The sequence below is a fragment of the Paroedura picta genome, chromosome 17 (genome assembly GCF_049243985.1).
Source record: "Paroedura picta isolate Pp20150507F chromosome 17, Ppicta_v3.0, whole genome shotgun sequence".
Taxonomy (NCBI): Eukaryota; Metazoa; Chordata; class Lepidosauria; order Squamata; family Gekkonidae; genus Paroedura; species Paroedura picta.
Genome location: NC_135385.1, coordinates 19,420,876 through 19,434,560, shown reverse-complemented (window position 1 = coordinate 19,434,560; position 13,685 = coordinate 19,420,876). Strand labels below are relative to the sequence as shown.

Here is a 13,685-nt window from a genome sequence, read left to right as displayed (position 1 = left end):
GTCATGTCTGACCCTTGGGTGACGCCCTCCAGCGTTTTCATGGCAGACTCAATACGGGGTGGTTTGCCAGTGCCTTCCCCAGTCATTACCCTTTACCCCCCAGCAAGCTGGGTACTCATTTTACCGACCTCGGAAGGATGGAAGGCTGAGTCAACCTTGAGCCGGCTGCTGGGATTGAACTCCCAGCCTCATGGGCAAAGCTTTCAGACAGCTGCCTTACCACTCTGCGCCACAAGAGGCTCATGGGCGGTAGATAAATATATAATAAATAAACCAGCAAATAAATAAACGGCAGCTGGTGAGAACAGTCCCACGCAGATGTTCTTTTGCTCCTGTTGAGGTGTGTCCAAACTCTCCGCCTTGTGACTTAATGTGTGAACCTTGTCCAGCCTCTTTTGTTGGCCACTTTATCCAGGAAGCATTGAGCGCATTGTCCCGAACGCCGTCTCTCGAGCTCATATTGTTGTTTCGCGAGGAGCACTGATGTTCATGTCGCCAGGCCACAACTTGATCATGTGCACGAATACGGAGCGGGTTGAGGGAGATCTTTATCCGTAAATGTCAGCCTCCATTGGTCTAATCCACTTTTCTTTTCTGCTTTGCCTTGATCTTTCCAGCTCTTGACAGCAATGAGTGCGCAGAGGTGGCCAAAATATGGATTTATTACCCCTCCTCTTGTCACCCTCCCAGCTTTCTCTCTCCTCTCTCCTCAAGAGATTTGGTTGGAAAGCATCATTCATTTTTCATGTTCAGCTCGCAGTGCAGCTGTTGACTGCGCTGCCAGCTTCCTTGATACAATTTTTCAAAGACAGAAAGCAGTTTAAAGGGAGAAATTTGGAGAGCTTAAGTCGAGCGGTGATTTCTTTCTGCTCCTGCCCTTCCTAGACATCTGCCAGGGAATTCGAGCTTGATGTAGCTTTGCCGAGCATTACGGCTTCTCCCCTTTCCTACTACGTTTCTAAACTTGCCCTTCCTATACAGAAATAGCAATTTGTCCCAGCAAGGGGTCCGTTTTGACGACTTTCCAGGCAGAACGGTGCAGAGCTTCACTAATTCTTGCATGTAACCCATTCATGCCTCACTCAATACTCATGTGGATTTGAGAGCATCTTCACAGAAGTCACTGGCCTCCCTGACACAAAAAAGGCACAGAGGGGGTGTCAGGTGACAGTGGGTGAGCGAGAGGGTTGTGAGTGTCCTGCATAGTGCAGGGGGTTGGACTAGATGACCCAGGAGGTCCCTTCCGACTCTGTGATTCTAGGATTCTATTCTGTTTTCTCTTTATGTGCATCACAGCTAAGGCACACCTTGTGATTCTACGATTCTATGAAAATAGGTTTTTATTTTTTTATAATTTGATTTGTATCCCGCCACTCCCATATGAGATGGCTAGCTCTCTTCCAACTGACCAGAGACAATGGAATTTTTTTAGACCAGTCCCACATCTAATTTACTAGAGTGACCTTTTTGTAGCAGAGATTTGGAGATGCTGTGGTAGAATGCGTGGACCAGGATTTCTCAACCAGGCTTTCTCAACCAGGGTTTCTTAATGGCCCTGATAAGGTTAAAAAAGTTAATTAATTTTTGTTACAATTTTTAATATTTTAAAACATTTATTGGGTGGCGTGACCCTATAAGGCCATGCTGACCCACCCACCCCTCCCAAAATGGCCAGGGATGGATCAGCAGGTGGCATCTGCAACCAGGGAGTGCCTTTTACCACTTTCAACTTAGCCCTCTGTGGCTTTTCATGAGCGGAAAAAGTTTGGCCACCATGGTGAATGCTCCGGTTCTGCCTAGATTAGATTACTGCAGCGCTGCCTACATAGGACTATCCTTGAAGAGTGTTCAGAAGTTTCATATGGTGCAGAATGGCGCAGCTAGGTGGAATGGGCGGTAGGGACCATTTCTCTCCAGTTTTGAAAGCCCATCTCTAATCTGGTTCCTAATCTGCTTCTGGACACAGTTCAGGGTGGGGGTATTGACCAGTAAGACCCTACATGGTTTGGACCACCAAATCCCTACATGGTTTGGACCACTTGAAGGACCACCAAATATTTTATGAACCTACTCAACTGCACAGGTCACCTTCCAAGGTCCTGTAGGTTCTGAGTTTAGGCGGGTGGCAACCTGGGAGAGCGTCCTCTTTGCCACTGCCACCACTGGTTTGTGTTTGCCCCCCCAGATGAGGACTGCAAGCAGTGGGCCATCCCCGTTGTAGGATATCTCTGATTCCCTTGCTTTGAAGGTTAAATGCAGAACCAGTTCAGCTACGGCACCCAACTGTGCTTCGCTCCCAACCTGGACATTGCCGATTGTTTTGGAAGAGGATAGGCGAGAGTGTTTGATTCCTCAGGTTCATCCATGAGGTAGCAAGCCAAGGTTTGTTGCTCTTTTTGAGGCAAGCCGGCAAGATGTTAATCTTAAGGCCATCAAAGCGCCTTCCAAGAGCAGACAATTGAATTCCGCTCTGTTGTTACAATTAACCAGACCTTAAATGGGTTATCTAAATGAATTGCCTACGTAGCGTAGCTCAAGTGTAGCCGGTCTTATACTGACGTTCCTTAGGAAATGAGCAGGAAACGCAAGTGAGTAGGGTGTTGAGGGAAAACCTTTTATCTGGTGTCTCTTGTGGATAGCGCAGTCAACCGTTTCCGCAATGACAGTTCCTCCGGGTATATGAAATATTCCGATAATGGCTGTTGGGGCGCAAACAGGGCGTTTACTGAAATTGCAGCTGTGGAAAAAGCAGGCCCGGCCAAACAGCAGCATCAGACAGACAAGTTTTAAGTTTCCTGTTCCGTCTGAACGTAACAGACAGCGGATTTAACCGTGGAGTTCAGGAAAAGAGAGATGATCCAGCGGAGTTTACGAATCAGGTGGGATAACGTTCCCAGTTTGGTTTTGCATGATGTTCCGGAAAAGGAATTGGCTAGAATATCCGTGTGCGGGAAAGCCCAGGCTGAAGTCTCGCTGATTGACTTTGGGCAAGTCACCTGTATCGCACCCTGACTCCGACTCCTCCTCTGCAAAGCGGCTGTGGAAGGGGCCAGTTGCGACAGAGGAATGGCTGGTGGGGAAAGCAGTGCTTTTAAGCCTGGAAGCCCAGGTTGAGGAGAAAGTAACCCCTCCCTGCTTCCTTCCATCCTTCTGCTGCCTTCCCCTTGGTGGAATGCCAGACATGGGTTTGGATCCTGTCTCTCTCTCTCTGTGTGCGTATGTTCACCCCATCCCCCATTGGCTAAAGTAAATCTTAGAGGAGAAGGGACACTTGAGATAGATTTCCAAAATGCAAGACTCTCTCTCTCTCTCTCTCTCTCTGAGCATAATTCCCCCCCCCAAATATTGAGTCAACAGCAGGCAGAGAATCAACTCCCGTTTCCTTCACGATCTGTCATCTCTCTTATCCACTTGTTACCAGGGCTCTAGGTGTGCCATGTAGCAGGTGGGGAGTGCATAAGAGATTCTGTGGCAGCCTTGGCTTTTTCTGCATGGGCGGGGGTGGGGGGCGCGCATGGCATCCTCTTGGCACCCTTGTGCCTTGGGTTTTGCTTTAAACGATGCGTAAGGGAAGTCCCTCAGGAATGCCGGTTGAGATTAGCGTTTTAAGACCGCTGAAAGCGGCACCGTTATTTTCAGAATGCGGAACTGCAAATTGGAATATTTTCACCGGATGCGAGGAATTCTGAAACGTAGCGCATAGGTTTGGGTAAGGAAAAATTGGCCCTTTCCCTCGTGTTCTGTAATGGCAGCATTTAAAAAAATGATGTATGTTTTCACAGGGTCGCAAACGAAACCAGCTTTGATGCCTACCTCTGCCAGTTTAGTTTGGGAATGCCAGAGGACAGGCGTTATCAAAATTCCAGCTTTTTGAAGGGCTGTTATTGGTTTCTTAAATACTTCTGTAATTAAAGCTCTTGCGCCAGTAATTACATTGCAGGGATCTGACTAAGGAACCTAATAAATCAAAGGGATCTGACAGTGTAGAGACAGACCTGGATAATCCGTCTGGATGCTTGCTGGTAACAACAACAATCTTTTTGAAAGGCCTGGGCCTTCTCCCGGTGGCCCTTCTCAAATGCCGCATTTGCTAACTGCGTTGTAGTTTTATGAACCGTAGAAGTGTGATCTGTGATGATTTTTAATCGGATGTTTTCTCCCAGAATTTCAGCAATACAAGGTAAGTTGACAGTGTTAAAAGTTTAAGTGTTCACAGTTAAACCTTTCAGTGGATGTGCAAGCTGTGTCTCTTGGCTCCCCCCCCCCCCCAGCCTGTGAGGAAGAGTGCTTGCACTCGAAAGCTCACACCTTGAATAAATCTTCGTTGGTCTTAAAGGTGCCGCTGGACCCTGATTTTGTTTGGTTGTGCTGCTTCAGACCGACACGGCTGCCCACTTAATCCAGGACTGTTTCTCTTCTCTTCCTAGACCGGCCTCTGATGAAAAGTGCTATTTAGTGCTATCTATTGTGGGGAGAGGAAAGGGAAGGCGCATGTAAGCCTCTTTGAGACTACTTTGGGTAGAGAAAAGTGGCATATAAGAACCAACTCTTCTTCTTCTTCAGTAATATCAGGGCTCTCTCAGCCTCCCCTCCCTCACAGGGTGTCCATTGTGGGGAGAGGAAAGGGAAGGCAACTGTAAGCCGCTTTGAGATGCCTTCGGTCAGAGAAAAGCAGCATATAAGAACCAACTCTTCTTCTTCTTGACAGAGGCCTAACATTTCCACACTAGTGACTGTCTTCTTGCATGTCTTTCCCAGTCAAACTGAGTAGTAATTTCCCTTGTGGCACCGTGATCGATCTAACTCGCGGAAATTGAGAGTAGATGAACTGCCTCAGCCTTCCCTTGGGAAGCCAGCTGGCTATTAAAAAGGATCTGGGTGATCCATCTCTGAACCCGAGCTTTACGATGTCTTGGTTGTTTCTTCTGACCGCAGTCGTTCCTTGTCATGCTGTCCCCAAAAACACCTCCTTAAAGATGAGTTATAGTTACCCAGATGTCTTTTAACCACCTAAGTGGAATGGGAAGGTGACTGTAAGCCGCTTTGAACCTCCTTCGGGTAGGGAAAAGTGGCATATAAGAACCAACTCTTCTTCTTCTTCCTCTTCTTCCTCTTCTTCTTCGTACTAAGCTAGCCATGATACACGTCGCTGTTAAAAACCTTTAGACTTGAAATCGTAACTTCACGTGTCCTTGTTTCTTCCCCTACCTTTGAATGCTAATAATAGCATGGAAAGCTTGGCTTCCATTAGGCAAAACCAAGTGGGGGTGAAAATTCCCCTCTCCCTGATCTGCCAGCACCGAGTGAGGAGCAATTAAAAGGGAGCCAGGGATGGACTGATGGGGAAAGTGGAGGGAAACAGATTGTGTTTAGCCAAGATAAATATGAACACGGAGAAAGGAGCACCTAGAATTACATGGATGAATTAGGTGGCGTTTGCTGAGATTATTATGATTAACACATGATGATAAAGATTAAGTTCTAAAAGGAGTCTTGGAAAATATTTAATTGTATTTCTATGCCACAGCCGTTTGAAAGTGACAGGAGCCAGCACGCAGCATAGATACGAAAGTTCTGTGACGGGTACAAGGTAAATAGATAACGCGGTCGTTTGTAAACAGTCTCAGGGTTGTTTACAAGGGTTTAAATCGACTAATTGGATTTTAAATGTGCAAGATGCGTCGAGCTCGTGGGAATATGGAGAAGGAATGCTATCTGTTTCTCTGCAGTCCAGGAAAAGCTGCAGCCGTACACTCGGTGTGCCTATAGAACATGAAACTGCTAAGAAACTGGTTTGTGGAGAGGAGAATTGCACACATGTGGATTAACAGAGTCCTCTCAAAGAACTTAGCGGCAAACAACAGCTCCCTAGAGTACTTAGCGAGCGAACTCAAGAGTAACTGATTTATTGCAAAGGCATTTCAGAAACAAACTATAACGGGAGATCGATGAATTGCAAGTTATTTTAACACTCAGGACAGTGGAACCTCCTGGGCTTAACAGAGATGTTGTGTTCTTATCTCACCACACATGCTGAGTCACAGTTCTTACCTCTACCCAGAATTAAACCTTGTCGGTCTTTGTCATGAACCAAGGCTCCTCTCATCGGTGGACCAGAAAACACTGAGATGTTCTTCATAGAAAAATATCAGAGTTGCATTGGGTTCCAAGAGGGTGGGTGAATATGCATGCATGCATGCTCTCTCTCCCTGGCAGGGGCTCATGGGAAATGTAGTCCATGGAGATCTGGTGAACCACAATTTGGCCTCCCCTCATCTATCTATATGAGCCTCTTGTGGCGCAGAGTGGTAAGGCAGCCGTCTGACAGCTTTGCCCATAAGGCTGGGAATTCAATCCCAGCAGCCGGCTCAAGGTTGACTCAGCCTTCCATCCTTCCGAGGTCGGTAAAATGAGTACCCAGCTTGCTGGGGGGTAAACGGTAATGACTGGGGAAGGCACTGGCAAACCACCCCGTATTGAGTCTGCCATGAAAACGCTAGAGGGCGTCACCCCAAGGGTCAGACATGACTCGGTGCTTGCACAGGGGATACCTTTACCTTTACCTTTACATCTATCTATATGATAAAAAAGGAACATTATAGACTCATACCTTGTATAGAAAGCTAAGCAATCTGGTAGCAAAGGCTTCTCTCTCTGCCTTGCGTGCCCAAGTAAGTTTTATGGATTTAGGTGGCATTTCAGAATGCTGGTCACCTTGCAGTGCTAATGAATGAACAGTTCCTTTGCTATCTGGGGAGCTTCCTTCTTAAATGATCTCTCTCGCCACACTAACTCCATTAGGGAAGATTAATTGGCTGGCTGTGAATTGTTAAGATCCCCATTTCTCTCCTTCTGAATGCTTGAGCATACTGGTTTTGTGCTGAACTCCCACTCTTCCTACTGTTTATTTATTTATTTTTAAATCTGTATCCCGCCTCTCTCGACAAATGTCATCTCAAGGCGGCTTACGGTGTAAAACCATAAAAGAGCCAGGTTGGTGTAGTGGTTAGGAGTGCGGACTTCTAATCTGGTGAGCTGGGTTTGATTCCATGCTCCTCCTCCACAGGCAGCCTTCTGGGTGAGACTTTGGGCTCGCCACAGCACTGATAAAGCTGTTCTGACTCAGCAGGAATATCGAGGCTCTCTCAGCTTCACCTACCTCACAGGGTGTCTGTTGTGGGGAGAGGAAAGGGAAGGCGATTGGAAGCCGCTTTGAGACTCCTTCGGGTAGGGAAAAGCGGCATATAAGAACCAACTCCTCTTCAGTAATCTCAGGGCTCCCTCAGCCTCACCCACCTCACAGGGTGTCTGTTGTGGGGAGAGGAAAGGGAAGGTGATTGTAAGCCGCTTTGAGACTCCTTTGTGTAGAGAAAAGCGGCATATAAGAACCAACTCTTCTTCTTCTCCTTCAGTAATATCAGGGCTCTCTCAGCCTCACCCACCTCACAGGGCCAAGGGCTGGGTCCCCGCTTGAGGAACCCGAAGGCCAACCCCAGGGCCAAGGGCTGGGCCCCAACTGCAAAATACAGGGCAGTCAGATAAGTGTACTAAAGACGATTAAAGGAGGAGGTGATTTCAAGGTGTATTTGAAAGCTTTATACCTGCTCCTGGGTGTATTCAGCCCTTGCGTTCTGCTGCGGCTCATGTGGCGTGAGAGGGCTGGGATGCCCTCATTTCAACCCTTGAGTGAGAAGGCTAGGGCGCTAGAGCCCACTGACCCCTCCAGTAACATAGGAAGAAGCATCTCCGTCCCCTCGGATCCGTTACAGTTCCTCATCTCTTAAGCTGCGATAACAGTCCCCCCCGCAGAGATAGGTGAGGCTGTGCTGGCAGCCAGGCAAGCAAATCCCGAGAACCTTTTGCTGTTCGTATTTATCGGATGGCAACGAGGTTGCAGGAGATGCGCCAAGAGGAGAGACTTACCCTCAAACGGGTCTCCTCCTAGCCCTCTTGATCTAGCTCCGTACCTTCCTACCCTCCCTATCCCTCGTGAGTCTGTGTTAACTCCCTCGCCTCCCTCTCTGCACTGCTTCATCGCCACGGCTGCTCCAGCATCATGCAGAGGTCGTCTTAGCCACCCCGAGGGGCCCGTGGCCCCTGCCAATGCGCCCTGCGTTCGGAAGAGCTACATTACAGGGTGTAATGCAGAGAAAAGTGTCATTCTCTCCCTCCCCATTCCCTGCATGTCTTCGGTGCCACCCCTTTAACTGCTTCTCTTCCCCCGTCGTGCAGAGTTAACGTTCTCCGTTTCCTCCGCTCCATTTGGAATATTAGATGTCTCCGGACGGCCGCCCGCCCTGCTACGAGGGAAGGAAAGGGTGGCCCAGCGCACGAGATGGACTATACACGTGAGGGGACTGAGAACACAGGGGACCGCTGTCCTTAATCTATCTCTCAGCGAGCGAATCGATTTTGGTTTTTTTAAGAGCGAGAGAGGAAATTCATGTGCCTTCGAGGCAGAGGTGGAGTTGTTTGGGTCCGGGGAGGGGATGGAGGGACGTGAGCCAGAAAGGTGAACTGGGGAGGTGGGGGGGTGTCTCGAGGCTGCCCTCTCTTCTCATGAAATGTTAATTGGAAGAAGAAGGTGTCGCGAAAGGGTTTCCACCTGCTGCCAGGCGGCTGAAGGGGAGAGAAGAGAGAAAAAGAGAGAGAGAGAGATTCATTCGGAGACTGCAGGGAGCTGCTGCCGGCTTCATCACAACAGACCCTTCTAAAGCTGCTCGCTCGGCTGAAAGAAGCCCGCAGGTGCCTGGTGCCCACAAATCGGTGGCGTTGTTGTGTTGTTGGTCTTGTGGCTGTTGTCACCCCTCAGCTTCAGATATCTTTTTTGCCTTTCGCCCTACTTGCCCCTCTTGTGTTTTTTTCCGGTCCTGTTGTGTTTTATGTTCGGACATCTGTTCCAGATCAAGCGTACGCTGGCGCGTGAGAAAGGGGGGATTGCATGCTGGTGGCGACAGCGTTGTTGTGCAGGTTTTTGGCTGGGATGCAAACAGGTCCTGCCGGTTGTGGGCTCGTGGAAGGACCTTGGCCACAGAAAAAGAAGAGGCCGCCCGCAGGAACCGTACTGCTGAAAGATTTCTGACGCGACCGCATAGTCTAGCATGGAGGTTTTGGGGCAAATTGTAAATAATCTCTCCCTTTTCTCTTTGCCTCCCTCACACTGGATTTGGAAGCAGGCTTTCTTCTTCTGTCTCTTTTGGTTGCCACTTAATTGTTAGTGAGATATCGAAAATCCAAAATAACGGGATTAATGACACCGAGAGGAAAATACAGCCGTAGAAAATGAGTTGGTTTACAAGGAAATATGGGACAGGCTTGCAGTTTTCACGTCTCCCCGGGGAGGTGGCTTTGAGCAGAAAAATAGCAATAGCTGCCTTGTTTTTAACAGGGCATCCACAACAGAAGGCTGGAAAAGATGCCAGAGCATTTGGTAAATCTGCTTGTTCAATTGATTCACTTCTCTGGGCGTGTGTGAAAACTCATTAGATGGGTTATCTTGGTGTTTAGATGCTCGTCCTCTCCTCTGAATGGCAACATCTAGGTGCCCCTTAGGGTGCAAGAGACTTTATGAAAGTCCCCTCTCCCTGCGACGGATGGGCTTTCCTGCCATCTCCTCCACGGCAGCAGTTTGGGCAAGGCACAGAGAGACGATGAACCTGTATTCCTGACTGTGGCGAATGAGAGGGAGAAGGATGCAGACTCTCCTATCAGCTGGTTGCCGGTGCCTTCCCTAGTTTTGGAGCAGAGGGTCAGGTGGCAGATTATTGTGAGTAATAATTTCCAAATTTCCTGAAGTTGGAATTTCTCAGTCAGAGAAGAGGCTCCTAGGTGTGAGCGGGAGAGGTATGTTAAAGTAGAGGGAGGGAAGGCTTATAAACATTGACTTAGAGAGATCATGGTTTGAGTTGTTGGTCTGGGTTTCAGCCAGTGGTAAGATCCGAGGTGTGTGCCTGAAGACAGATGCAGTTGTTTACATGGGTATGTTCAGCGTCTCTGATTGTATAGGGTTGCAAGCCCATCCTCTTCCGTCCAAGATGAGAAACAGCTAGAGTTTGGACTTCTCCCATTTAATTACAGGCATCTTTGGGGGGTCCGCTTCTTTCCACGTTGGAAGTAGCAGCATGTTTTTTTTGTAAAATCTGTTCTTCACAGCAGGGACTGTGAAATCCTGTCAGAATTTTCTTTTCCTGGAGGAGATTGTTTCCGTTTGCTCTGTAGCAACCGGAATAAGAAGTAGAAGCAGCAATCCCACCCCTGGCCTTTTCTCCCCTCCTCCCGTCTTTCTTTTAAAATTTCCCACACTATGTTTTTCCCTCTGTGAATGTGAGAAAATATTAGCACACGGTTTTCTATCCCTCTCTAAACTGCCTCTCGCTTTTTTTTCTCTCTCTCTCTCTCTTTCTCCAGTTCTCCTAGCACTCCTGCCCAGCCCAGCCCAGCCCAGCCGGCCTCCCCCGAGTAAAGCAAACATACTAGCTGTAGCATGTGAACACGCGTGTAGGTTGGTGCGCGCGCATGCATGCGCGCAGAAGGCCGTACTGCAGCGGTGCCATGTCGTCTTTCGGGAAGCTTACAGAGTACTTCAGCCTAAGGAAGTCGAGGGAGGAATTCCGGTCCCAACGGCGGAGTAGCAGGCGGAGTGGCAGCTACTGCTGTAGTATCACCGAATGCAGGTAGTGGGAAAGACCTTCCTCGATTCACCTCGTCTGTGTCGGCCGTTGAGATGGAAGAGGAGTCTGCTTTCTTACCCCCAGACTAGGAGCAGACAGGAATCTCGATAAACAGGAGTGCTGGATCACTTTTGCTTAATGAGGTGTCCAAGCAGGGAGACTTTAATTCTTTGCCATCTGAAATGTGTCCAGCTGATGTGTACAAGGTTCTCCTACACCTAGATTAATTACATTTCCTCTTGGCGTGCCGTGGATGTATTTTACAGAGTCAGCTTTCCTAATTGCATTGGGAGCACAGGGCAAAGCCTGAGATCTACCAAATTTTGGATTGAATAGAAAGGGAATAAGAGCGTCAAGAGTGTTTTGTAAGCAGCGCTCTGTGTGTGTTGGGGCCTGTGAGGGAAGACACATGCAGAGATTGCTGAATGTTCTTGGGCATCGTTTGCACGTTCGTAATCTGTGTTAATACTTTTGCAGTTATTTGCAAAAGCCATGTTTCTTTCCTTTATTGTTCTTGTTCCGCCCCTTCGGTGTGGCTCACTCAGATGCCCCCATTAAATACATGAGTAGTTTAAATACTTTTTCATGATGAGGTGTGGTCAGTAAAGTCGCCGTGGGATGTCTTAGCATTCTGCTTCTTGGCAGTACTATCAGCCACTCTCCCTTTGATAGACAGGACACTTGTTAGTTGAATTTTCATTCCAGGCATAGTGCCTGATGGAGGCAAATAATATTATTATTTTCGATGATTATTATCATTTTTCGATTTATTCCCCACCACTTCTGAAACCAGCTCGTGGTGGGTTACAGAGTCTTATAAAATCCCCATTAAGACCCCATTTGTTGTTGTTGTCAGGTGTGAAGTCGTGTCCGATCCATCGCGACCCCATGGACAATGATCCTCCAGGCCTTCCTGGCTTCTACCATTCCCCGGAGTTATAAAAAAGGCATAAAAAACCCAACATGGCGGAAAAACCTGCTCCCAACCCCCACTACTAGAGGGGTGAAGGAGGTCAAAGCGATGTACTACTCATACCCGGAGGGGGGGGCGTTGATCTACCTCGCCGACCCCAGCCTCAACTGTAGACCTGGCGGAAGAGCTCCGTTTTACAGGCCCTGCGGAAGGCTGACAGTTAAAACTAAGCTTAAAACTCAATTGAATTGGCCTTAAAAGATAAAAAAAGCCTTAAATCTAACAAAATCAGCAACAGAGAGTGACTCAAAAGCAGCGTGATTAAAACACAGCAGCACGTTAAGCTGATACTCTTAAAAGCCAGGAATAATAGGTTCTATTGTGACTCAAAGGCCAAGTTCTGGATTCTACAAAAGAGTAGATCCTGCTCTTCTAATGGAGATACTCTTCTTTAAGGAGCAGACATGTGAATTCCAATGCAGCCAGAGATGGATTCCAATAACTGCTGATTTTTATGTTTTCAAAGGTGTGCTTTGTTCTAGCACTCTTTGGGTGAAAATTTTGGGCTGTGCCAGAGACTCGCATGTGGAATGAACAACAGTGTTGCTCTTACTAGAAACCTGTGATTTTAGGAGGGGAGGCACCTGAACCACTTCCAGGCCCTTAGGGGGTGCTTCAGTAGGCTGTGTGTATGGTAACCTGTAGATTTTGGGAAGGCCCTGGGCTCTTTGACATCTTATTTGGAGTTTAGGTAAAATGGCTGGATGCTGAAAGGGCCCATGTTTTTCCTGAGATACATGTTTCCTCTGCCAAATATGAAGCCCTCAGTGGGGACCCCCTGCCCACAGGTTGATTTCCCACTGCAGCTCCAGGCAATGGCAGGAAGTTTATACAGGAAGTGACAAAGCGTAGCTCTAGGAATCACCCGATACTCTGTGGTCCAGATCCAACTTACCCCATAAATTACCCCACAAATTAGAGTCTCGTTCAAGTTTTACTCTGCTTCTGCAGGAGAAGCTTTCTTCACCAAGTATTCTGTTTTGTAGGAAGTTTTGCTTTATGACTTAGCCTATTCTTCCACTTCATACACATCTGTACAACCGTGATGTAATTACCATAGACAAGTAATACTCTGTTTTAGAAGTAAAAGCTAGTTTTACCTAGGGCCCATAATAACATGAAATTATCCCGGTTTCTAAAGTAATTGCCCACTTCTTCCTGGAACATGGGGTGCCACGGGGAACAGTGCTCAGAAGAGCCCCAGGCAGCATGTTGAAGAGCTGAACTAAACGATGCTATCTTAGAAGCAGCTATAGCTTTTTAACAATTACTGGGAAGCCTTGATCTGGATTGGACACGTAGCTCTTGTTCCCTCCCCTACATTTCTTAGTGTTGAAACAACCTTTTTCCGCACCTGAAATATCAACTCAACAGGTGGTGGGGGAAAACAAGACCTCCCCAAGCCAACATTCCACCTACCTGACCCAGACTGGGGATTCATGGCCCTTTCTGAAGAACTGCTTCCAAAATGACGGAGCTGTGGTCACCATCAGATGGTTCAGTTCAGACATCACAGGTGGCTTTCCAAGCCACAGAGTGAATCTCATTGCCTTAGACCAGAGGTAGTTAAGCTGTGGTCCTCCAGATGTCCATGGTCTACAATTCCCATGAGCCCCTGCCAGCACTTGCTGGCAGGGGCTCATGGGAATTGTAGTCCATGGACATCTGGAGGACCACAGTTTGACTACCCCTGCCTTAGACCATCCCTCATTTAATAGTCAAAGATCAACTTCCTGATGTTCTAGAAGTCCTTCCTTTTTTGGATGGTAAGAGTTTGGTGTTTTGTGAGGAAGACCCAATTGAAGCACCATATTGCTCAAATTGCCCACTGATTGCCTTGTCTTGGTAGCTCATTAAGAAAGAAGGTGTGTCATAAAACACCTTGGATTCCTCCCAAGGGTTAATGAGTTTAGTAACCAGCCAATTCCATCTTGCAGGTGCTGTTCATTAGGCTTCTTGGCCCACATCCTCAAGGCCAGCTTAGGAAGTGGGGTAATTACCTCATCATGAGGACCTGTGAGCCACAGGGTGGGAGGGGAGGA

General features: G+C 47.8%; 1 protein-coding gene across 17 annotated transcripts in view; it reads left to right on the top strand.

Moving 5' to 3' along the window:
* Nucleotides 1-13,685, top strand: part of LOC143827135 (ankyrin repeat and fibronectin type-III domain-containing protein 1-like) — a 258,996-nt gene that overhangs the window by 40,899 nt on the left and 204,412 nt on the right. For 10 of the 17 annotated variants that reach the window (XM_077316436.1, XM_077316429.1, XM_077316424.1 and 7 more), the window contains one exon: nt 10,408-10,673. The exons of 5 other annotated variants lie outside the window; for them this stretch is intronic. In XM_077316436.1, coding sequence (XP_077172551.1) covers nt 10,516-10,673 — 158 coding nt within the window. In that variant the 5' untranslated portion in view covers nt 10,408-10,515. Of the gene's footprint in view, nt 1-8,566; nt 8,746-9,466; nt 9,767-10,407; nt 10,674-13,685 lie in introns of those variants that run through there. 2 more of the 17 variants (XM_077316432.1, XM_077316434.1) reach the window with 2 other exon arrangements.